Consider the following 24,576-nt stretch of genomic DNA (forward strand, 5'->3'; position numbering starts at 1 on the left):
CGTGGAGGCCGCCCGCAGGATGCGGGGCCCCGGCCTGGGCTCTAGGCAGGGCTCTGCCATGTAGGGGCTGCGTGACCCAGGGAAGCCGCGGCTGCGCAGGCTGCGGGGGTTCCCACCCCCCCTTGCGGGGCTGCCTGGTGCACCTGTGCACGCTGAGGTTCAGCACATCCTTCCCTCTGCCGGAGCACCCAGCGCGGCCACACTGTGAATCCACACCTGGAGACGGACAGTCCCCTCGGCCAGAGGACGCATGCCCAGATGACCGCCGAAAGGCTGCTCACAGTTGCGTCTTTGTTAAATTCTAGCTGTGAACGAGGTGGCTTGGCTTGGGCAGGGGTTTCTGTGCGGCGATTCTGTCGGGGCAGGAGCCTGGGCATCCTGGGGCCTTGGGTGAGGGCAGGAGTCAGCCCTGCCCTGCCTGCTGCCTTGGGCTCACGGGCAGAGAGAGGAGAGGGGAGGGGAGGGGAGGGGAGGGAAGAGGAGGGGAGGCCTGGGACAGGCCTACGCGGGGAGCTGGGAAGCAGGGACGCCGGCAGAGCCCAGGATGGGAGGAGGAGCGCTCGGGGAGGGTCAGGAGCCACACCAGTTGGCTAGCCTTTTTCAGACGCACAGGCTGGGCCTTCTTCCCTGGAGAACTTGACCTGATCCCTTTGTTTACTCTGCTTCTGCAACGGGCCCGTAGATCATCTCAGCGAGGCTAAAAATAGCGCCTGCGCCACTCCTGCTGCGGCCGAGCCCCTAGCTCTTCCATGTAAACTCCCTCCTTTTGTCCCGGTTCCCACTGTGACGTCACTGGGTTCCCGTGCCCCTCACTGCTGCAAGGCTCGGATCCTACCGAGGAGGGGGACCGGGGCCCCTGCCAGTCACTGCCCGCAGGCGGTCCCGGCGCAGAGGCCATGGGTGACCAGGCACCCTGGGGAAGAGGAACAGTCACAACAAGCCCCGGGCACCGTCCGCTGGAATGGGAGACAGCGCCCAGGAGCGAGGCCACGGGGGACCGGGGGACGCAGCGGCCCTTCAGGGACCCCCAGGCGCACGCAGACTCGGGCCCACACCAGGCGGACACCTGGGACAGTGGACCTGGTGCCCCAGAGCAGAGCTGAGCACCTACCAGGCCAGGCTCCCCGCCCCCATATTCCCCGTCCTTACAGCCCTGCCCACCAGCCCGCAGGCCCTGGTCCTTCAGCGCCCGTCTCTGGGGCCTGTCCACTCTGCCATTCCCATCGCCCGTGTTGGCGCGAAGGCTGGCTCCCGCCTTAGAAGCTGACACTGCTGTGGATCTAGGTCCCGGCCCTGCCCCCGCCGGCCCTCCAGTACATCTGTGTCATGGAGTGATGTGGGCAGGTGTGGGGGTGCCAGCTGCCCCCGCGTGCACAGCACAGCCATGCCCCTCGCTGGCTCACACGCTCCCTTGCTCGGCAGCCCCTCCCTGCTCTGTCATGAGGGTTCCTCCCCCAGTGTCACTTCCTCTGCTTTTTCACACTCTGCCCACCCTCAGGTTATGGGGTCTGAGCTCCAGGAGGTGTTGGGGCTTATTCAGGCCTAGAGATCTTAAACAGCTCATGTCAGCCCAGTCGGCGTGGCTCAGGGGTTGAGCGTCAACCTCTGAACCAGGAGGTCAGGGTTAGATTCCCGGTCAGGGCACCTGCCCGGGTTGCGGGCTTGATCCCCAGTGCGGGGCGTGCAGGAGGCAGCCAATCGATGATTCTCTCTCCTCATTGATGTTTCTCCCTCCCTCCCTCTCCCTTCCTCTCTGAAGTCAGTAAAAGTCCCTTGAAAGAAGGTTTAGTCAGGAATAGGCAGCCACAGCATCAGGTGGAGAGAAGGTGGTGGGGGGACCAGCTCCAGGGAAGGGGTGGGTGCGTCTGCTGCCCACTGGGCCCTTCCGACCCCCTGTTCCCCGGTCCTGACCGAGGCGGGAGGGTGAGGGGCTCGGAGCCCTCGGCCAGGCCAGGGGGCACCTCCCTGAGGCCCGGGGCCTGCTTGGGGCTCGTGTGCTGCTGGGAGGCGGCACAGATGCTGTCTGAGGAGAGGGGATCACTAGCTGGGGGGAGACCCCCCCCGCCCGGCGTGCCTTGCTCTGCTCAGCCTGCCAGCAGAAGCCCTGGACGTGGGGCAGGCGTCCAGGAGGGGTCAGTGACTCAGCCCTGGGTGGATGTGAGTGAGGCAGAGGCTCCCCAGGCCCCCAGCGCGGGGCCTTTCGGGGGCGGGAAGGGTGGGAGGGGAGGGCCAGTCTGACCCCACAACAGGAGGGGCCATCTCAGCACAGACCCAGGCCTGGCCAGGCTGGTGGCTGGGCACGCAGCCAGGATGGCGCCCGCTCCCCGAGCTCCTGTCCGGGACCTGTGGGTGACAGGACCGCGGTCACCAGGCGCGCCTGCTGGGCCGGCCGGAGGCGGCAGGAGCACGGTGGAGCGCTGCTCTGGGAGGCCGCCGCTCTCTGGGGCAGAGGGCACTGGCGAGGCCCGGCTGCAGCAGTGGGCACCCCGCAGGCTGGGCCAGGCCTTAGGTCAGAGGCTGGGTGCCCTGCCCAGGCCCCCTCCTCACCACCTGGCATCTGCTCACTGGGGAGGGGGGCGGGGAGGCCACCCCGAGGTCACACAGCCACTGGCAGGCACAGCAGAGGGCATGACTGAGTCTGGCCAAGAGGCTGGTGGCAGGGGCGTCAGGAACCTTCTGTCCTTCCTCCCAGTTGCTGTCCCCCCCAGTGAGGGCCCTGCTGTCAGAGGAGCCCCCCCCCGGGGGCGGGGGGCGGCACGCACAAATGCTGCAGAAACAAGGTGGCCTGTGGCGATGGTACCTCCTGTCAGTGTGAGCCACACCGAGTCACGACAGAGAGAAGCACCAGGCCTGCGTGGTGGCCGCTAGGTGGGCGCTCTCGCCAGAGCCGGGCAGACAGAGGGAGGGGCCCCAGGTGGGGGAAGGGGCCTCCCTGGTCCCCACAGATGGGCCAGAAAGAAAGTGCTCTGTGGTCTGAGGGCCAGGAGGGGGCAGAGCAGTGGCGGGAGGGTGGGGGGGTGGGGGGGAGGGGACCGGCTCAGCCTGCAGAACCGCCTGGCGATGTGTGCAGGCTCTGGGGGCAGGGGCTGCAGCCCGGCCTCCCTCCAGGCACTGTCCTGGGGACTGCAGTGAGGAAGGCGGCCAGGGACGGCGGCGGTTTGTGCTGCTGAAGAGCTGGCGGCCCCCTGTCTGCGGGAAGGGCGGGCAGGTGCTGGGGGGCGACAGGCAGGCAGTGGAGAGCTGCGGGCGGTGACCAGGGACGGAGCGCACACGGGCTCCCACAGCCCAGCCAGGCCCGCAGGAGCGGGTCCACGTGGCGAGCAGGGAAGGCCCGGTCTGCCTCTCAGGTGGCCGCACTTGAGCCAGTGCAGCCGGGAGCCTCTGGAGAGCCCTGGCCAGGCAAGAGCTGGGGCTCCCATCACCCCCGCTCCAGCCACATCCCTTCTGATGCCAGCACTGTCCTCCTGAGGTGCCACTGGGCTCCAGAGAGCAGGCCGGGCTCCGTGCAGGCCGGCGTCTGTCCTGAGAAGTGTGGGATGCGCCGCTATGTGCTGAGCACGCCTGTCCACTGTGGCCACCGCCTATGCCAAGAGCTGAGCCTGCCTGAGCCCCAAATCTGTGCTCTTCTCCGTGACCTCGAGCCCAGCGCCCAGCCCCAAGGACATAGGCTGCTCCCCGTGCTGCAGGCGGTGGAGGCCCCAGGGCGGCCCCGCTGTAGCAGGCAGCACCGCCCCCCCCCACACACACACACACACTCAGGCCCCACGCTGCCAGCCGGCACAGCCTCGGAAACAGGAAGCAGGGCTGGCCGGGCCTCGGCCCCTGTGCTGCTCACGGGGGCTGGGAGCTGGGTGGGAACAAGACAACCTACTTGCTAAACTGCGCAGACATTTGGGGAAGGAGGAAGCACCCTCTCTAGCCTGGTTGCTATGGGAACGTTTCTGCATCAACTCCAAGAGGAAGAGACGTTCACTCTGGCCAGAGCGGCCCCCTCCACGGCCCTCCTGCCAGAGGCGGGCACCCCCGCAGGGAAGCCCTGGAGCTCCGGGCACTCAGAGCTGAGCCGGCCTCAGTCTCCACGGGATGCCTGGCGCCTGCTTTCCCGGACCCTCTGCCCAGGGAGAGACCGCCCGTGCCTCCCCGCAGAGATGGCACGGGTCTCATGCCCCGGGCCAACCCCAGCCTCCACGTCCTCCCTGTCCCCATCCGCCCACCCCCATGCTGTGACCTGGGCAAGGACAGGCCCCTGGGCTCAGGCCGGGACTCACTGGGGCAGGGAGGGCACAGGACCTCAACCAACAACACCCGGCAACTCTGGCTCTGTTTTGGCAAAAGACAGACGACCCTGCCCGGCGGGGCGGGCTGGAGCAGAGCCCTGCCAGAGCCCACCTGCGCGGAGACAGCGCAAAGAAGGGGGCGGGAGGTTCCCTCTCAGCCAGGCTGGAAACAGTGGGACCGGAAACGCACAAGTTCACTCCTTTCCCAAGCGCTCACCCACCTCCCTGCTGGGACCTGTCCACGCCACGTCTCTATCGGCGCCCTCCAGCACCATCCCGCACGCCCCAGGGGCTCAGCACTGCGGGCCTGGTCCAGCCTCAGGAGCTCTGAGGGCCCCCAGCTGGTCTCCTCCTCTTCGCCCGTCCTTGCTGAGCAGCACCCACCCTCCCAGTGGGAGCCCTGCCTCCAGCCCCCCAGACTCCTCGAGGCTTCTCCAACCCCCCCCCCCCCCCATGCCCAGAGCGTCCTGCACGAGGGGCCACGCATGCGGGCTCTACTGAGCCTCCCAGCCCCCCAGGCAGGGCCCTCCGTCGGCCACGCTGGCTGGGCCAGAGCACGCTCCGGGGCCATCTACTAAGGGAGAAGGCGTGAACGGGAACCATCCACCAACGCTCATAAGCACCTCCTTTGCGCCCAGGCTGGCCGGCCAGGGACTCTGGGAGGAACGCGGGGACACCACAATGACGCTCGCGGAGGGAGGCCACTGCCGCCTGCGTGTGCACAAAGGGGGGCCCCACGATAAGTGCTCACACCACGCACGACGCAATGCAGGGTAGCAACTGCAGAGAGTGGGCCAGCCTATACTTCTCACAGGGAAAGTCCGAGACTTCGTGTCAGTGAAAAAAGCAAGTTGCCTAAAAGCATCCCCCCCCTTCACCCCCACACACACACACACACATTTTTTAAAGCTGCATGACAAACTCGGCTGATTTTGTGCACACACACACGCACACGCACACGCACATTTTTTAAAGCTGCATGACAAACGCGGCTGATTATACACACACCAGAAAACAAAGAACAGCCGGCCACTCACGCAAGTCCCTCTGAGAAGGACACGGAGCCGGGAAGAGCAGAGCAGGCGCCTGGGCTCTGCGTGTGTCGGAACTGTGTCACTGAAAAGAGCAGGAGGGTCCCTTCGCCTGGACCCAGAGGATGGAGCGGGGCCCAGACAGCCTCTTGGGGGAGTAACACCAAGGCGGCAGTGGGGTGGCCAGGACAGGGGTTGCTTAGAGGGATGGCAGGGCAGGGTCCCCGATGACCCTGCCCTCCCCGTTCTCCACGCCTCACCTCACGAGGGCTGGCCCGCCCGTGCTTTGCCCCGCCCAGGCGGTCACCATGCCCATCGGCCAGAGAAGAACCAGCTGCTGACCTGACCTGCAGCCCGGCTGCCAGACACACGCCCACCGCAGCAGGCAGCACGGCCGCCCTGGGCGCTCCTCCCCGCGGGGGCTAACCGCTGCCCACACTGGGCAAAGTCTGGGCAGACTCGTGTGAGAGGGAGCAGGCCACCCTTTGTGAGGTGCTGGGTGCGGGGTCCGGCTAGAGGTGGCCACCCTGCAGGTGCACCTGTAGCAGCAGCAAGGATGGGGCCCTAAGGCCGTCCTGCCACCAGCCAGCTGGGAGCGCCTGTCCCTCGGGGACTTCATCAACGAAGGAGCGAGTGTCTGCCTGGCCTCTGTCCAGAGGTGAGCTTTTCAGGCTCCGTCAACACAAGGAGCCCAACTCACCTCCGAAGACAAGAGCTAAGGAAGCAGAGCCCGGGTCCGAGGCTGTGATGGGGCAGCGGCCGAGGCCTGGGCGCCTGGGTGGGAGGGAGCGCTCTCTCACCGCCAGTGCCCCGGTCCCCCGGAGACTACGGATGCTATCTACCACTTGTCCATAAAGTACCCACAGAGGGCTGGCAGGCGCAGGGCTCCCAGCTCCAGCGCCCCCACCTGGCCGCAAGAAGCTCACAGCCTGGGAGAGGAAGGCCCTGGACCCCGACACCCACCACGGCTCTCAGTGGGGCCCTCACTGTCCATCCGCTTCCAGAACCAGCCTCGGCCACACCTTCTAGCCTGAGACCTGCCCTCCCTGGCTCCTGTCCAAGCCAGCCCGCTCTTCACTTTCTCTACGTGCAACACGGAGCCCGGGAAGATACAGGAGAAACCAACGCTCAGCGGGCCCCGGACTTGCCAGAGCCACCCCAGCGGGGCGCTGGCTGTGCCGAGACGGTGGAGCGCGGGGACTCGGCGCGGAGCAGAACGAAGTGCCATCTGCCTGCAGGACGGAGAGAACGAGGAAGGGACGCAGGTCCCAGGCCTCGGGGGCGGCAGACACAGGCCTTGGTGCGGCCCGTCCTGCCCGGTGGGTCTCCCTCTGCAGAGGGTGAGGGCTGGAAGGGCCTGGAAGCCCCGCCACGCCCACACTGGTTTGTAAGCAGCAGCAGCCGCAGGCCCTTCCGTCAGAGCCCGGGGCCGGCGCAGGGCCCAGGGGCTGCCAGGAGGAAGCAGGCCGTGGGCGTGGAGCCCTCCCCACTGCCCGCCGTGCTCCGGAGAACACGCCGACCTCGCCCATGCCTCTCTCCAAAGACAGCAGACCGGTGCCCGCAGCGGGCAGCGACGTGCCAGGAGTCCCTCAGCAGTCACGGCCCCACGCCGGAGCCTGGCGCACTCTACGGCACCACCGTGCCAGCCCTGAGGATGCCGCAGACCCGCGGTCCGGGGAGCGCCCCAGGGGCCCACGCGCACGCCCTGGGGAAAAGCAGTGCAGCGAGCAGCCGTGGAAATCCACAGGGCAAAGTACTCACGTTGAAGAAATTGGTCTTGTTCCTCTCGCAGAAGAGCCCCTGTGCCGGCATGTGCTGCAGTTGTTGCCACGGGATACTGCTGCCTAGCAACACAGTTGTTGCCACGGGATACTGCTGCCTAGCAACACGTCGCGGGCCCACTGGAGGTTCTGGGGAGACAAAAAGTAGGTTGGAAGTGAGTGTGTGGGCAGCGCAGGGCACCCACGGGAAGGGAGGCTGCACTGGCAGCTCCGCCGCCATCGACCCGGCGGCTCCAGGCAGCTCGGGCCGCCGGCTCTGACCACCTGGCTGGGCGCACGTCTCCGGGACCGAGTTCCTGCCCAGCACGGCTGACAGGAGAGCGTGGCCTCAGACTGCCCAAGGAGGGCCCTCCCCTGACCAACCTTGTAAAGCTGCTGCAAGGACCCAGCGCCCCACTTTCTGCAGGGAGACCCCCACTAGCCCAAAGGGTCGTCCGGGGGCTCTGCAGGGGGCCAGGGTCCGGGGAGGGGCTCTGTCCAAGTGCCCAGGCCGTGCTCTCTGGGCAATGGTGCCCCTCGGGGAGCCTGGCAGGGTGAGAAGAGTTTGCTGGCCTCGGTGGTGCTGGGGGCAGAGTGCAGCAGGGCGAACCTGGTGGCTTGGCCTTCTCACCGAACCAGAGAGCAGCCCTTCCCACCAGTCACCGGGCCGGCCACCCTCCCTCCACTGGCCGGAGCCAGGGCCGAGCGCCTGCATGTCCATTTCACCCACTCAGGACAGAGCTGGCTGCGGGGAGAGCCTGCGGGGCAGAGTGGAGCCTGAGCCCAGGACTGCACGATGCCAGACCGTGTTTCTCCACAGCCCCACCGGCCCGATCCCAGCCAGCCCCCGCCCTCCACCCCCGCAGGTGCCTCTGCACCGGGCCAGGCCTTCCTCACCTCGTGTCCCAACTACTCTGAGCTCCTGTCCCTGCTCAGCCTGCGAGCCGCTCCCACCTGCTCACTGCTGGCCAGGCGGGACTTAGGAAACAGTTCCTTTTGTCACGACTTCAGACAGAAGGCAAACCCGGCTCCCGGCTTGCTGGTCTGCTCCTGAGCCTCTGCCCCCACCCCTGCGGGGAGGCTCCAGCCCGAGGCTGCGGTGGGGCTGCGGCTGCTCCCCGCCGCACAGGAGGCCCAGGGCGCAGGCTGGCAGGCAGTGCACAGGCCTGCCTACCCCAGAGCTATGACCCCACACCTCCTCTGGGGCTCCTCGGGGACTTGTGGGAAGTATCGGGGTAACCCCTTGAAGTAGCAGCCGTCTTTGGGGGGCTTCACGGGGAACAAGGTTTGAAGGAGCACCTCCACGGTGGCCAGCACGTTAAGAATACCCAACAAACAAAGCCAGCGGAGCCTTCCTGCTAAGGAGCGAGGGAGGCGGGGCGGGCGGGACCCTGGCCAGGCCCACGGCTGTGGGACAGAAAGGCACGTCCTCCGTCTGCCACCATGGACGCCAGCGCCAACTGCGCCTGCCCGACCGCCAGGCAGAGCGGGAAGGCCCGGGGAGGGGGGCAGCGGGCGGGGCCCAGGGCTCTCAGACCTGAAAATCAGGCCCCAGGGGAGAGCGCAAGCAGCACTGGCCTCCACCCAGCCAGGACGGGCAATTAGCCTCCTGCAGCCGGGCGGGCGCACCCCGCGGGGAGCGTGCTCCCCGCGCCTCCCAGGCCTGCGAGGAAGAGCCGGTCGATAGCTAAGGCACACAGTGTCCAGTCAGACCTTCACGCCTGAGGCCCAGATGGGAGCTGGCAGAGACCAGGCCGGTGGTGAGGGGCAGGGGGCTAACCCGCACGCTGCGCCCAGAGCACAGAGCCTGGCACGGTGGCGAGGCAAGGCTTCGTGCCACGTGGGCTGAGCGGAGCTCTAACTCCTCGTCCCGTGTAACTGTCCTGTTCAAGACGAGGTTTGGAAACGGAGGCTCAGACAGGCTCAAGAGCGAGCCCAAGGCCCCAGAGCCAGGGAGGGGTGGAGCCGGGCTGCCTTCTGGTCCAGGCCAGAGGGACTGCCCATCTGCCCGGTCAGGTGCTGTGTGCCTGGCCCAGAGCCGGCCACCAGGGCACCGCCCATGGCAGCACCGCCCCCCGCCCAGCGCCTCTGGCTCACCACCACCTCTGGGACGGGAGGAACACGCCAGCCAGAGCGCGGCACCACCTCCCCAGGGCCCTCCTCTGACAGAGGCAGAGCGCGCTGAGAAGGGCCGGACGGGGAGGGGGTCCTCACCAGAGGCACCCCTCGGCTCGAAGGCCTCGCCTTCCACACTACAGACGACCGCGCCCCCCCCCAGTCCCTTCCCATCTCCCTGTCAGCCCCCTAGCCACACCTGCCTCTGCCCCTCCCACGCCGCCCCCGCCTCTGAGTCTCTCGCCTGGCACCATCTCCCCGCCCCTCGCCCCGGCCATCTTAAACAGCCTCTCCCACTGACTGGCCGGCAGCTCTGCTGTCTGCTCCTGCCTGTCAGCCCCAGGACAGGCCCCGGGGCTGACTTCCCTCCCAATGGCTCCTCGGGGGCCAGGCCAGGACGAGGTCCATAGAGAGATGAGGCGGATCTTCCGGGAAAGGCCGGAAGGAAGGGAACAGGGCTGGAGCTTGCAGGAATGCCGAGCCCACAGGCCGAGAGGACAGCATGAGGAGGAGGGGGCCCGGGGGGGGGCCGGGGGGAGCGCGGGCAGAGCAGTAGGAGGAGAGACAGCTGGAGCGCCCTTGCTGGGAGCCGGGAGCGAGTCTGCCTTTCCCGAGTGACCCAGCTGTCCCCCCCCCGTAGCCACGCGGAGGCCCTGCCTGCGCACAGCTCTCCCTGGGCCAGCACACGCGGCCACCAGGAGGGGCTCCCTCCGCACCCCAGCACCTCCCACGGCTCGCACACACCGCCGCTGCCAGCCAGCTGCGGAGCGAGTGAGCAAGCGGAGAAACGCGCAGGAACCACGCTGGAGGGGACGCAGGACACCAGCGGTTCTGCCGCGTCGTGGTGGCGGGACAGGGAGCTGGTGGTCGCTTCCCTCTTCCGTCCAAGCCGTAACGGATTTGTCATGGCTGCGGCGGGCAGAGCGCTCGGCCCAGGCCCCCGGCTGGAGGCACTCTCCCCGTGCTGAGCGGCCCAGGAAGGCAGCCGCCCGGATGGGCCCTCTGGCCCCAAAGGCGCAACCGAACCTTCAAACCATGTGGCCAACAGACTTTGACATGCATAGCTGAGATTCCCAAGTTGAGAAAACACTGAGTTTTCACTTTGCAAACCACAGAGCTGGCCGGGATCTGCAGCGCCCGCCCAGGCTTCCGCACGGGGCTGGGCACGGCGGCCCCAGCAGTGGGGCCACTCTGTATACAGAAAGGGGCGGGGCTGAGGAAGGCGGAGACGCCTGCTCTGTGGCCGGCAGGCCTTGTAGCGCCTGCCCCACGGTCTGGCTGGAGCGTGAAGCTCACCACCTGCCCCTGGGACGCTCACCTGCATGCCTGGGCCGGAAGGGGGCGACTGCGTCCCGCCCTGGAGGAGCCATCCTTCATACCACCCAGCCAGAAGGGCACCTCCCCAGCGGCCCGCTCGTCTACCCTGGCTCTGCAGGTTCCACACGTGAGCTGGTGGCACAGGACACAGGGAACTGTTCCCCCAGCAGACGGTGAGGGGCAAGGGCGCACGCCAGCACACAGCTGCCTCTGGAGTCGCAGCCAGCAGCTCGCCTGGAGACAGCGGGGCACCCAGGCCCGCCAGGCAGGAGGCAGCCTCCAGGCAGGTGCGTCCTGAGCAGACCTGGGCCTGGGCTCGTCCACAGGAAGGGAACCTGATGGGGCTGGGGCGGCCCGGCCGCTCTGCTGCCACACGGACAGGCCCTTGCCATGTCCCAGGAGGGGGAGCCACAGGGGGCTGGGTCGGACGCGGTGCACACTGGGATGGGAACACACTGCTCAGAGTGAGGCCTTCTGCTCCCACCAGAGGCTCAAGCACGTGGGGCTGCAAGGCAGGCTGCTCGCTCCGAGGGCACGTTTCCTGCCTGGTGAGGCAGCACTGACTCAATGAACCTCACAGCCAAGCCTCCAGCTAAGGTGCCATGATCCCCGCCGGCCCGGGAGCGCACAGGACTGAAGTGGGAACCCGTCTGGCTGACCTGAGTGAGGGGAGGGAGGCGCAAGTTCTAGCACGGACACTCGCAGGGGGACAAGTGGTGAGAGGGGGGTGCACCCTAAACACGGTGTCCAGGGAAGATCAGGCCTGTGACCAGGGAAGGCTGACTAGCCTCTGCCTCATCTCGCACCCCTCCATCTCCTGGAAAATGCGCACCTGGGGTCCCCTCCGGTGACAGCTTGGTGCTAGCTGTGTCAGCGCTGCTCCCGCCCGCGGGAATCACAGCCAAAGGGTTTCATCCCACAGCTCACGGGGGGGGGGGGGGGGGGGGGGGGAGGACAGGATGGCCGCATCAGCCGCGGGGCCTGCAGCCATACTGAAGGGTATTAGACCCAGGTCGGCAGGGGCCAGGAAGCCCGGACACCAGAGAAGTGCCATGTGGTGCAGGGCGGGCACGAGCAGGCCAGGCTCATGCGCAGCACCAGCAGCGATGGCAGCGGCTGGGAAAGGCAGGCGCCCTGCAGCAGAGACGGAGCCCAGAGATGCCCACAGCCCAGGCCTGAGGACCGCAGTGCCTGCTCTGCTGAGACCAGGGAGGTCATGGCGGTGCGGGGCGGTCTCCACGGCCACAGGCCCTCCCGTGCCCCGCCTCACACAGACCGTGGCCAAGTATCAGCCTCCTGTCACGCTAGTGGCCCGCCAGTGCTGTCTCAGGCCACCTCCCCTTCCCGAAGTGCTTCCATCTCCCCGAGGCGGGCGCGGCGGGCAGGGGCTCTGGGAGGCGGCGGCTCGGAGGCCGGGCCTTGCTGAGGGGGCAGCCGACAAAGCCAAGACCACAGCTGCCCCCACCTGCTCCTGCCGCCCTGGCCCGCGCCTCACCCGGGTGCCCCCAGGCCTGCCAGGCGCCCAGGCTGCTTGCCCTCACTGCCGCCCACCCTGTCCTCCACTCCGCCCTGGCCACCCTAAAGGGCTCAGCATACGGGTGCCTTCAAGGAGCACAGCACCCACCCCACCCCCCCGTGTACCCCCCTTCTCCTCTCTGTAGTATTTATTACAATGTGCTTGCTGTATCCTTACCTGAGGCTATTTTCCCATTGATTTTTACAGAGTGGAAAGGAGAGGGCGACACAGAGAGAGGAACATTGATGTGAGAGAGACACATCAACTGGTTGCCTCCCGTGGGGATTGAGCCTGCAACCGAGGTCCATGCCCTTGAACAGAATTGAACTCGGGACCCTTCAGTCCACAGGCTGACGCTCTATCCACTGAGCCACACCAGTTAGGGCTCAGGTGCACATTTTTAATCTGTCCGCCCCTCTAACTGTAGCTCAACAGGGGGCAGAGGCCGCGACGAGGGCAGTCTGCACAGGGCCTCCTGGGAAGTGACGAGAGTGAAAGAATGCACGCCACGCCACAACCCCTCCACAAACACCAAGTGCCGGTCGGAGGCCTGGCGGGAGCTCCTGGGGGCCGAGCCTGGGCAGCTGTGAAGAAGTGCTGCATCGCCCGCTTTGCAGAGAGCCAGGCCGCCGGCAGCAGCAGAGGCCGCGAAGATCTGGGGCAGGTGAGCCCCAGGGCCGGGCCACGTTGAAAGGCCTCTGACGCAGCGGGAAAACGCTGGCCCGGAGCAAGCAAGGCCGGGACCGAGAGGAGGGAGGCCTGGGCCTGCTGGGGGTGACGAGGCAACCTGGCAGCGGAGTGCGAGGCGCTACCCAGATCCTCAGAGGTCAGAGGTGAGCCTCTGGGCCCTTCTCCTTCACCCACCAGCACCCACACCTGTGGGCGCAGCCTCCACGCCCGCTCCCCTGCATCCCTCACTGCAGGTTGCGCCTCACCACCGGCCCCTGGAAGCGGGCCGCCCCTGCACTTGCTTCTCCCACCCCCCCACCCCCCCACCCCCCCACCCCCCCCCGCCCAAGGCCACCAAGCCCTTCAGCAGCTCTCTCTGCCTTCGTCCTGCTCACCCAGCTGCGAGCCTGGGGAAGACCCCCCCCCCGCCCCGCGCGCGGCGCCCCGGGTCCCACTCACGCGGTGGGTCTTGCTGTGGGTGTAGAGGAAGGCCAGCCGGTAGAGGCTCTTGTAGTGCTGGGGGAAGCGGCTGAGGCACAGGCGGAAGGCGGCGATGCACTGCTCCGTGAGGAACTGGCGCTGCTCCTCGGCCCCGGCCGGCAGCCCCTGCGGGAAGGCTGCTGGCTCCGCGGGGGCGTCCCCTCTCTTCCTGCCGTCCCACAGGGCGGGAGCCGATGCGGAGGCCTTGGCAGGGACGCAGGCAGAGGCTGGGGGGTCTGCGGCAGGCTTCTGGCTGCCCTGCTCTGTGGCTCGGAAGCCTTCGGTGCCCTCCAAGGACTCCTCGGGTCTCCCTAGCGACGAAGGAAAAGACAGTCCCTCGGCGTCAGGCTCTGCCCTGGTGGTCCATCCCCAGCGGAGGAGGCCCTCGGGGAGGTGGCAGCCCAGCTCCCCTCCTCCCGTGAGACAGGGCATCCAGCTGGCACCCAAAGGGGCCCCAGAAGGGGGAGGGTGGGCTCTATGTGGTGGCACAGGGCTGTCCCACCTCCGGGGCCTGTGCAGGTGCGCAGGGAAGCAGCCCACAGAACACAACAGCCGGGAGAGGCACCCGAAGGCTGCACCTGCTCCCCACGCAGCGCGGCAGCCCACAGACCCCGCACCCCTCCCCAGGGCGGCGGCAGCTGTGTGAGCCATGAGCTCAGTGCCTGGGCTCCCAGGCCTGCTCCGGGGCGGGCAGGCAGCTCAGGGGAGTGTGCGCTGGGCGGCAGGGCTGCAGAAGAAGGCTGTCTGGCCAGCGGGAAGGGATGGAAGGAAGGCGGTGGGAGCAAGTGTCAAGGGAGAGACGGCCCCCAGGCCCCCAGGCCTGGCACAGACTGCCTGGAGGATGCCAGAGGAGCAGGCTGGGACCAACCCTATCTGTCCTGTGGGCTGAGGCCTTCCCAGTGCAAATGGCTCAGGCCCCTGCCGCACCCCGTGCGAGCTGGGTGCTCCCAGCCAGGCCTGTGCGGGGACTTCTTGGGGCCAGGCCTGGACCCCGGGTGCCCAAGTTATCATCAACCTCCCCTGCTCACGCACCCCACCTGGAGAGGCAGCACAGGGTACAAGTTACAGGTGCAGACCAACCCTGGGCAAATTACCGCCACTCTGAGTCCCAGGGTCCTCGCCTGTAACATGGGAGTCATCAGAGGGAGTTTTTCTAGGGTGGTGATGAGTTAAACCGTGCCGGGCACGGGACCCCGCGCATGGGTCTGGGTGGGGGTGGTTCCTGTTTGACAGCACCTGTCTGGTCCTGGGCAGAGCGGGAAAGCCCACCAGTCCCAGCCTCCGGGCAGCGCCGGGTGCCTGGCCTGCACTCCTCTCCCAGCAAGCCTGGCTGTGGCGCTCTGCTCACAGTCCACAAAAGGGACTTGGGGACCCCAAAAGAGCTGGGCATACCCCAGGGCAAAGTCAGCCCTACTCCCCAAACAAAGGGAGATTTTCTTTTTCTAAAGGTCTGATACGATTCAGACTAAAAAAAAAAAACCCCACATTTGTGACATTTACAATCCAAAGACTTTTTAAAGAACCATTCACCAAGAAGAAAAATAGGGGCACTCACTCATGCCGGGACATGGGGGTCAGACCACCGAGGACACGTGTGTCTCAGGGCCATGCGGGCACCTGCTGAGCCCGCTTCCTCGGCGCTGCCCGGACTGCCAAAGGACATCAAGCAGCCCTCGCCGGTGTGGCTCAGTGGATAGAGTGTCGGCCGGCAGACTGAAGGGTCCCGGGTGCGATTCCGGTCAAGGGCACAGACCTCGGCTGCCGGTTCCCCGGCCCTGGTCAGGTGTGCACAGGAGGCAACCAACGATGTGTCCCCCTCACATCGATGTTTCTCTCTGTCTCTCCTTCATTCCACTCTCTCTCTGAAACTCATGGAAAGGTATCCTTGGCTGAGGATGAACAACAAAAAGCAAAGGACACCCCAGCAGCTCCAATCCCCGAGAGAGGGCTCCATACCTCTTTCCTCTGCGGCCCCTGGAAGGTCTTTGCCAGCTGGTCCTGGTTGGGAACTGGGTACAGGCGGCCTCTTTTCAGCACAGGGTTTCCGGGCGCCCTCCAGCAAGCTGGGGGGCTCGTTAAAGAACTCCTGTGTGGAGCTGGAGTCCGAGAGTGCCACGGCCGTGCTGTCCTGGCTGCGCTCTGAGGGGAGAGAGGGAGGGAGGGTGGCAGCATGAAACCACCACCGCCCACACGGAGGGGCCTCCCAGGCGAGCTGCCCTGCCAGAGGCCCGGTGACTGCCCTGCGGAGCGGCCTGAACACAGCCCCTCTGCCACTGCCGAGCCGACTGCCCTCCAGCCGCCGAGCCCTCACCAAAGGCCCCCTCCATGGTCCCCTCCTGGGAGTGCCCCCAGCAAGGCGTCTGGCGAATGTTTAACAAGCGGCTCTTGGGGGCGGGAAAAGCCCTCGTTTCTGGCCTTTATCGCTTCTGTGGGCTAAACACTCCCCTCGGGCTGATCCCCAGCTCCCGGGTGATGCTGCTGAGCAGGGGCCGGGAGGGGATGCAGAGCAGGACCTGCGAGGTGGCCACCGTCTCCGTGTCATGGGCACAAACAGCTGAAGTGGTGAGAACTCAGCAAACACGGTTAACCAGCCGCTCAAGGCCAAGCACCGTCTAACGCAGGCGTCCTCAAACTACGGCCCGCGGGCCACATGCGGGTGTTTTTGCCGTTTTGTTTTTTTACTTCAAAGTAAGATATGTGCAGTGTGCATAGGAATTTGTTCATAGTTTTTTTAAACTATAGTCCGGCCCTCCAGCGGTCTGAGGGACAGTGAACTGGCCCCCCGTTTAAAAAGTTTGAGGACCCCTGGGATAGCGCAAGAGCACAGGTTCCGGGAGCCGCAGGGACAGGGAGGTGGCGCCTGCTTGCTGGCTCCGCTCCTCAGGCGGCACAGGTGCTCTTGGCAAGCGTCCCGGGGCGCAGGCCCGGCGGAGAGGAGCGGCCGCTGCCTGGAGGCCTGCAGCCCTGGCTGGGCCTTTCTCCCTAAGGAGCAAAGCCAGGAGCCAATGGGGGCTCACCTGGTGCCTCGGGGACAGGGGACCATGCAGCGGGAGGAGAGGAGAGGAAAGCCGGCCCTGCGGGAGGAACGAGTCACTGAGACCCACCCCGGACGCGGGCACAGCCTGCCGAAGTCTGCGGCTGGACCAAGCCCACCCTGCCCTCCTCCCGCTACCGGGCGTGAATAACAGGAAAAGCACTGACCGCAGGAAGAGGGGCAGGGACACGGCGCGGAGAAGGCGGGAATGGAACACTAAAATCCCACAAACCAGCTCCCACGTTAAGCATAAAATCACATCAGAGGAACGGGAAGCTGGGGGCAAGACTGGCAACAAAACGCAAAGCCGGCTCAGCAGGTCAAAGCCGGGACTCCGGGAGACCGGGCTGCTCTGCGCTGACGGGGGAGCCTGCGCGATGCCACACTCCCCTCGCTCCAGTCCCTCACGTGCGAAACTGTGAACGTAAGTGCCCCCTCCTAGGGCTGTCTGAGGATTGACAAGTTAATCCATGTCAAGTGCATAGAACAGGGCCTGATCGCAGTGAATGCTCACGAAAGGCCAGCCCAATCACATCCTGCTTCCAAGAACCGGACCCTATTCTTCCCTCCTGTCTCCCACCTGACACCACAGCGCTGCCTAATGAACGGGCAGAGGCCTGCTCCTGCCCGGAGACGAGGCTCTGAGGGGGGAGAGCCGCGTGCCGATGGGGTGGTGACGCTCTCACACGCGGACAGGACAGGACCTCCGAAGCGGGCCTGCGCACAGAGAAGAGAGCTGGACCCGTGCAGCCCACAGCTCTGCCCTCTTCACCCACATCTGTCACCGGCCAGGGCCTGGGGGCAGCAACCTCTCCGCCCGTGCCATGTCCACTGCCCAGTGACTGGGCCATCAGCGGCAGCAGAATGATGGAGCCTACGAAGCCAGGGGGCCAGGTGTGTGCGAGGCCCGAGTGACCAGGCGGAAGCTGTGCCCCTTATGGGGAGCAGGGATCTGGCTGGGCCCCTCTGCCTCCCACTCAGTCAGTGAGGCCGGACCCCGAAGCTCCATAAGCGCTGGCGGGGTTACAGGAAGGCCCGCGCCCCGGAGCCCCAGCCAGGCCCCAGGGGAGGGTCCCTTCTCCCAGAGGCAGGGCCGCCCGTTCTGGTGGAAAGGGAGGGCCAGGAGCAGAGACCCTGGTCCCAGCGGCCGTGCAGGTCCCTGCAGAGCTCAGGACCCAGCAGGTCCACACCGGCCCTCCAACCCCAGACCTGCCACTCGGCCGCTCCAGGCTCCACCTGACCCTTTCTAACATGTTTGTCACTGCCCTCCCTGCCTCTGTCCCGGACACACACACGGGATCCCACAGGGCCTGGCTAGTGCCGGGCACATGACAGGAGCGACGGCCGCGAAGCGTAAGGAGTCGGCTGGACGTGGGGCGGGGCGGGCCCCGTAGCAGCCCGGCGCCAGGTGAAGTCACTGCACGCCGAGCAGCAGCCGCGGGGCGAGCAGCCAGGAAGCAAGCCTGGCTGGAAGGAGCGTGAGCGCGGGCACGCTGCCCGACGAGCGCATGCACGCACAGCTGCCGGGCTCTGGGCCTGAAGAGCTGCTAATGTGGTGGGATCCAGTGCGATCATTACGCCATCAGGGGTTGGCGAAGCAAGCGGGTATTTACTCCCAACGTGCTCACGGCCTCTCGCTGCCGCTGTGAGCGAGCCTCCCAGCACCGGAGCGTGTGGCAAAGGCAGCGGCCCACACCGAGGGGCGGGCACCAAAGGGCGGCCCTGGGCCTCCGGGCCCCGCTCCCCGGGACAATTCCACCCACAGCAACAGCCACCGCCGAAGCGCACGACTGAGCGAGCACGGGACCTGGCAGCGGAGGGCGAGCCCGCTTCCCTGGAGCCTTCAGACACGGCGCGACCACACGCTGACCCTCTGAGGGGCGAGAGCAGCGGCGGCGCTGTCCTGGGAGGCACTGCGTGCTTCTGGACAGGCCCTGGTCCTGGGGTGACCGGGCACCTGGGAAGCCCCGAGGAGGTCTGGTGCGCAGGAGGGAAGGGAAAGGTTGTGGTGCCCGGGGTGCTCCTGCGGGCTGGGGGTCTGGTCGGAGGGGGGACTGTGCGCTCGAAGCCCCCGGCTGGAGCGGCCGCGCTCTCCGCCCAGGCCCGCGAAGCACGGGGCGGCGTGCTTGTCCGGGTGCTGCCGGGGCTGCGTTCCCGGACACAGCACAGTGCATCGCTGCAAACAAGCCCCCACCAGGGACGCGGCAGCGGCTCCGCACCCTCTGGGTCTGTGAGTCTGAAGGGCTGGCACAGGCTCAGTGAACCGATCCCATCAGCCCTGCCGCATCGCTCAGGGGCTGGAGCGTGGCCCCCGCCCCAAAGGGGAGCGGATTCAATCCCAATCAAGGGTGCGGACCTGGGTTGCAGGTTCGATCCCTGCCCCACGCGTGGGAAAGGCAACCAATCGCTATGTCTCTCTCACATCAACGTTTCTCGCTGTCTCTCCTCCTCTCTCCTTGCCACTTTCTCTAAAAAGAAACAAAACAAGCAATAGAAAAAGTATCCTCAGGTGAGAATTAGCAAAAATAAAATAAATAAGATTAAAAATATTAAATGTTCCTAATTTTAAATACTAAGAAGCAACCCAGGGTTTCACACCAAGAAGCAAGTCAGAACAAAGGAATACCAAGTTCATTTCTTTCACATCACTAGCGTGAAAGAAGGAAGAAGCTTTTAAAAAGTCACTCTACCGACCTGGGCATCTGGCACCTCACCTTGCCCTCCTCTCCTGTAAACGGGACCTTCCCTGGCCCAGCAAACCAACGGCCTCGGTGAGGCAGAGAGAGGGCTGAGGGGGTCTGCGGTGAGGGGGTCTGCGGTGAGGGCCATCCCTGCCAGCAGCCGCGCTGCTCAGACGGCACAGCTCAGGGCGGGGCCAGATGGGACGGGGAAGGCTCAGGGCTGGGAAGCCGGGCTCGGAGACCAGGGCCCCGCCTTAGAACGCTGGAGCCAGAGGAGCTGGCGGGCAGGTGGCAGCGGGGGGTGGGGAGCAGAGACCAGAGGGCACTCTGGACTGGGGTGTGCTCCTGTCCGAGGCGGCTGCAGGGGCAGGAGAGGGGAAGATGCCACTGGTCCCTCCCCTCTCCCCACTCCTACAAGGCCCCTCTGTCGCAGTCAACTCACCAGCCAGGGTACCCAGGGAATGGCCCTGATTAGGCCTGGCCATCAGCACTGGGGAAGCTCCTCTGGGGTAAGCAAAGAGCCCTGGACACGCACACCCTGCCCAAAGCTCGGTGCCTCTGGGCAAGGACCCTCCCTGAGCCACACTACGCCGCCTCCAGCACAGCCGCGCACAGCCCTCCCACGGCTGCACCTGATCAAGGCGCACGGGGAGCCAGTATGTGTATGGAGGGCGGGGCCGTTCTGACCTGGGGACACTCAGCCTCCAGCAACTGGCCGCGCTTCCGGGCCTGGCTCCGGCCCGCCTCCTCCACAAAGCAGTCCCTGAGTGTCACAGTCCTCATCGGGGACTGTATTAGGCCAAGGCTCTGAGGGCGCTGACAGGTGGCATTGTGCACCCGCGCACTAATGGCCTGGGTGCTTCCTCCACGTCCCAGAGGCCCAGGCACAAGCCGGGCGCAGCGGGACACGCCCAGGGCGCTGGCCTGTGCCGCGAAGATCCAGGTGGGTCTGCTGATGCTCTGCAGGCAAAGGACGCCAAGCCTGGTGGCAGCACCCTCTACCCCCGGCCTGCCTGGTGGAGGAGGGCCCGCAGAAGCGGCGGCCGTTCTGTCCCGGCCACCACCCGGAGGTTCTGCAGAGGCACCGGGCCGGAGGCAGAGCAGGGGGGGGTGGACACTGCCTCTCTGGGGCCAAGCTTCCCGCAGAGCGGGCAGCGCTGAAGGAGCCCCCAGGGACGCCGCAGCCCGGGCTCCGGTTTCTGCAGAGCTGCCTGCAGGCCACGGAGAAAGGAGACCGGCCCAGTCTGCCCGCACCAAGCCTGCGCACACTAATTCAGATTGCGGCAGGATTATAAACACTTCCTCCTCTTACTGTTCAGCACGGGACACCTCACTTCCATCCTTGGGGCCGGTCCCGCCCTCTGCTGAGTCCTAGAGGGATGCGCGTCACCAGCCAGCGGCCGCTGCCCCGCCTGCTTCTAAGCCCTGGCCCCTCCGCTGCAGAGCAGTGAGAGCTGGGGGCAGCGGAAGGGATCTGCGTGGTGACAGGAAGGCTGCCCATCCCACCTGACAGAGATGCCACGACCACGTCACTCCTCACGCCCCACGGGAAAGAAGCCCCTCTGGCCCAGCTGGTTTCCCAAGCTCTCTCCTCTCCCGCCCACCCTGGTCACCTCGGAACTCAAAAGCCACAGGACGCTCCATCCTCCATGTCTCTGCTCCCATTGTCTGTCACCCACCAGCAAGTCCTCCAACCCACCAAACCTGAGCCAGCTCAGGCACCGACCACTGCTCCACGACACCGCCTGCAGACACACCGGTGCAGCCAGGCAGCAGGCGTCGGGGCTCATCGTGCCTTTCCCGGCGGCACCCTCCTCCGTCCTAGCACACAGCAGGCACTCGATCATCTCCATGACCAGCGGTGGCCTGAACAGGCTTTTTATTTTGGGTAATCCTCACCTAAGGGTATTTTTTTCATTGATTTTTTTTTTTTTTTTTTAGAGAGTGGAAGGGGTGGTGGGCAGACACACACACACACATCGACTTGAGAGAGACACATCGATTGGTTGCCTCCCACCTGTGCCCCGACTGGAGTGGGGCTCAAACCTGCAACCCAGGTGATTCCCTTGACCGGGAATCGAACCTGCGACCCTTCGGTGCACAGGCGGACACTCTGGCCACTGGGGAACTCTGGCCAGGCAGCCCGAAGAGGTTTTATAAAAGGTAAGAATGAAGGAGAACAAATGAGGTGACTGGCTCCGCCCTCCAACAGCCTCCCTCCCTGCCCCAAGCCAGTCCCCACTCGGTGGGGGACACGCAAGACGAACTGAGCTGCACTCGGAGCCTCCTCCACTTTGAGGGGCTCTGTCCATGGACACAGCCTCCCACCACAGCTGCCTCCCTGCCCGCCTGGGCTGGGAGCAGGGACTGGAGCAGGGACCAGGCCAGGCCCGCCCTCCGGCACGGACTGCCCTCCGAGCTCCTCCCTGCAGCACCTCGGCGACTGCGCACCGTTGGTACTTTACACCCGTCCTGACACGGTAGCCTGGGATCTTGGAGTCTGCTGCCTTGGTTGTTTCTTTAAAGCAGGGAAGAGCGAAGCAATGGGAACACAGGACTGAGACGCCTGCGGGCGGCAGGCAGGCAGGCAGGCAGGCGGGGTGGCCGCGGCTGCCCTGCATCCGCCCGGAGCGGGGAGACGGGCCGGGGCAGAAGCCAAGCACATCGAACACACGCTCTCCAGATCACAGACCAGCAGGTGTGCGGGCGCTCGGGCCACGGGGAGCAGGGAGCCGGACTGAGGGCGGAGCATGCGGTCTGCGCGGTCCCCTGAAGCGAGCCGTGACCGTGCAGGCAAACACAAAGCCTGGAGACAGAGTGTGGCCGGGTTAGGGGCGGCACGGGCAATGCTGACGGAGGAGGTGGCGAGCAGCGGGCGTGAGCACACAGGACACGACACAGACAGTGACACATGGCAGGTGAGGATGAATGTCGCATGGAGGTGGCACAGGCACGCTCTCCTGGAAGGTCCACTAGCCCACACCATGGCCGCCAGGACATGCCATCGAGGGCAGCTGACTGCACGGGCGCCACGCTAGGCAGCCCTACCTGGGCTCAGGGCAGCCTGTTCATGCTGTAAATGGGCCGATGGGCACCCTGAACCACGGACAGCAGCCCCTCCCGGCCCCACTCCTCTGACCCCTGCCTGGTCCCTCCTGCCCCCCTTCCTAGGAAACACCAGCACACCCGGGATCCTGGCTAAGCTTGGCCTCCTCAGGAGGACTCCCACCCCACCAAGAGGCCAGGCCAGGCCTCTGGGAATTTCAGTTGCACCCCAACCATGAGCCGTGCAATCCCCGGCTCCCCCGGCCTCCCCCCGAGAGCCTGCGCAGGGCTTTCTGGCACACGGGCCGGGCTGAGCAAAGTGGCCATGGGTCTCAGTGGCTCCATGTCACTGACAGGAACCCCTTTCACAACCACTGAAAACGCATGCGCACGGCTCCCTCTGCAAACGTCCACAACCGATACCCCTCATATTGGCAGCCGGGCATGTCACCACAGCTCCGGGCACGTGCGCGCCACCACGGGATGGCTGGTGGCAGTGCCAGGTGGCACCACAGCCCGTCTGAGGCAGTCCTGCCTCGTCCTCCGCTCTCCCCGGGTGCCCACACCAGGGAGGCACCCCAGCTCTGTGGACGGACCAAGCCCAGCACAGTCCTGCTCCCTGCGTTTGGCTGGAGCCTGAGGGCTGAGGAGGGTGCAGCCAGGCTGGGGGCCAGGGAGAGCAGCCCTCCCTCCTGAGAAGCAGCAGGTGCTGAAGCGCACGGGCAGCGCCCGGGAGAAACGAACCCGAGCGGGCTTTGCTCCCAACGCTCTCGTGTGCTCCTGAGTGGAAGGTGGAGGCGAGCAGGAGGGAGAAGGGCCGCACTCTGGGAACGTCTCAGAGGGAAGCCTGGAGGAGCAGCCGGCCGCTACTCCACCTCCACTCACCCCTCTGGGCGGGCAGGGCCCAGCAGCCAGACGACCGGAGGGAGGTGACAGCCACCCAGCACACGGGTCCGCAGCCTCTCTCCACGCACTCACTTGGGCCCACCTGAGCCCCGGAGGGGATGCTTGCAGGTCTCCTTGCCTCTCAGGTCACCTGTCCCCTGGTCCCCCTCTTCTCTAACCCTGCTCTCCACCCGCGCACCCCTCGATGCCCTGGGGAAGGCAGAGCGAGGCCCATCCCACAGCCCCCAGGAGAGGGCGCCGCCTGAGAAGCTGGTGCCATCAGCACTGTCACCACCTCCACGGGCTCTGCATAAAGGCCCTCTAAGTCCGCCAGTCCGGCTCACTCCGGCCAATGCCCCGTCCCCAGCTTTTCCTAGACATGTGAGAGCATGAAGTCGAGCTGCGAGGGCGCATGCGAGCCTCCAATGTTAGTAAGGAATGTGGTTGGACAGTCGCCACCTGCCCCATCCCACAGGGATGGCCTTGTGCAGTCCCAGCTGACACCCCCCAACCTGCCTAGATTCCCAGGGGTGCCTGCCCATGACCGCCAGAAGGGCATGCCATAATAGTGCAGCCGACTGCACGGGAGCCACGCTAGGCAGCCCGCAGACCGACAGCAAGCCCCCCGTCTTCCAACTGCCCGTCCAGGCCCCCAATTTGCAGGGGGAGAATGCAGGCTCCGAGAGGCAGGCACGGAGCTCTAGCCTGCCTCACCCTCCCCGGCTCCCCGTGGGCGAGCTGGCAGGTGGCGACCCTGGGCACGTCTCGGAAGCACAGAATCACCGTGAGTCCATGAGGTTAATGAACAGCCACAACATTGCCCGTGTCACCCCAGACCCAGCACCCCCCTCACCGAAACAAAGCGACTCATCGCCCAAAGCTCCCGCCCCCGACTGGCGTGCCGCCCTGGGCTGGCAGTAGGGAGAACAGGGACTGTACCGTCCGGCGTCGCCTGCTGATGGGGTTTTTTACATTTGACGTAATCGTGGTCAATCGGAGTGGCTGTGTAAGGTGGGGATGTCAGACCTGGGCCAGAGGAGGAGGGAAGGGAGGCTCCGGGGCCCGGCAGTGTCCCAGCTGAAGAGTGGGAGTCCTCGTCCACCAGGCAGGCCTTCTCCCTGTGGGGCAGAGGGGTGCAGGTCAGCAGCTCCACATGGCACTGAAGGGGGTGTGCAAGGCTGGACAAGGCCCCTCCCAGCTGTCGAGTCCCCAAGCCACCCTTCCCGGGGCCTAGCCCCCAGGCACTCCCCCACACCCCGCTGGCTGGTGTTCCAGGCCCCGACCGAGTGGCCCACGTGGCACCACTCAGGCCCAGCCCCCAACATGGCCGGGCTCTGCAGGCGGTCAGGTCTCAGGCCCCGGAGACTGGGGGGACCGGATGAAGCCCACCCCAGCGCCCCCCACACCAAGTCAGGAATCTGTGCGATGCCGAGGCCGAGAGACTAACCCCCGACCAGGGCAGCGAGAGGAACGCCTGCTCTCGTGCCCGGGACATCGCTGCAACCCCGTGGAGCAGAGCTAGAGACACCTGTCCCGTCCCCATGGCCGCAGAAACAAGGGCATCCCTGCCGCGGCCAGGACAGCCCCCGGCCCCCGGCAGCCACTAGGAAGCTGTCATGTGACTTCACTAGGAAGAATGAGGAGGCGGGGCACTATCTGTGGATGGGTCCCAGGCCCATTGTCAGGGAAAAGAAGACTCTAGAAACACACCTTCAGTGTTGGTTTTCATTAGAGAAGCCCTGTGACTGTACGTGTACGTGTGCGTG

General features: G+C 66.0%; 1 protein-coding gene across 1 annotated transcript in view; it reads right to left on the reverse strand.

The window, feature by feature from the left end:
• CABIN1 (calcineurin binding protein 1) overlaps positions 1–24,576 on the reverse strand; it is a 77,900-nt gene that overhangs the window by 18,685 nt on the left and 34,639 nt on the right. The window contains exons 26-31 of the mRNA XM_079762627.1: positions 23,750–23,928; positions 16,183–16,239; positions 15,122–15,304; positions 13,145–13,476; positions 7,188–7,218; positions 7,070–7,152 (exon numbers count right to left, since the gene is read on the reverse strand). Coding sequence (XP_079618753.1) covers positions 7,070–7,152; positions 7,188–7,218; positions 13,145–13,476; positions 15,122–15,304; positions 16,183–16,239; positions 23,750–23,928 — 865 coding nt within the window. The remainder of the gene's footprint in view (positions 1–7,069; positions 7,153–7,187; positions 7,219–13,144; positions 13,477–15,121; positions 15,305–16,182; positions 16,240–23,749; positions 23,929–24,576) is intronic.

Source organism: Cnephaeus nilssonii (genome assembly GCF_951640355.1).
Source record: "Cnephaeus nilssonii genome assembly, chromosome: 22".
Taxonomy (NCBI): Eukaryota; Metazoa; Chordata; class Mammalia; order Chiroptera; family Vespertilionidae; genus Cnephaeus; species Cnephaeus nilssonii.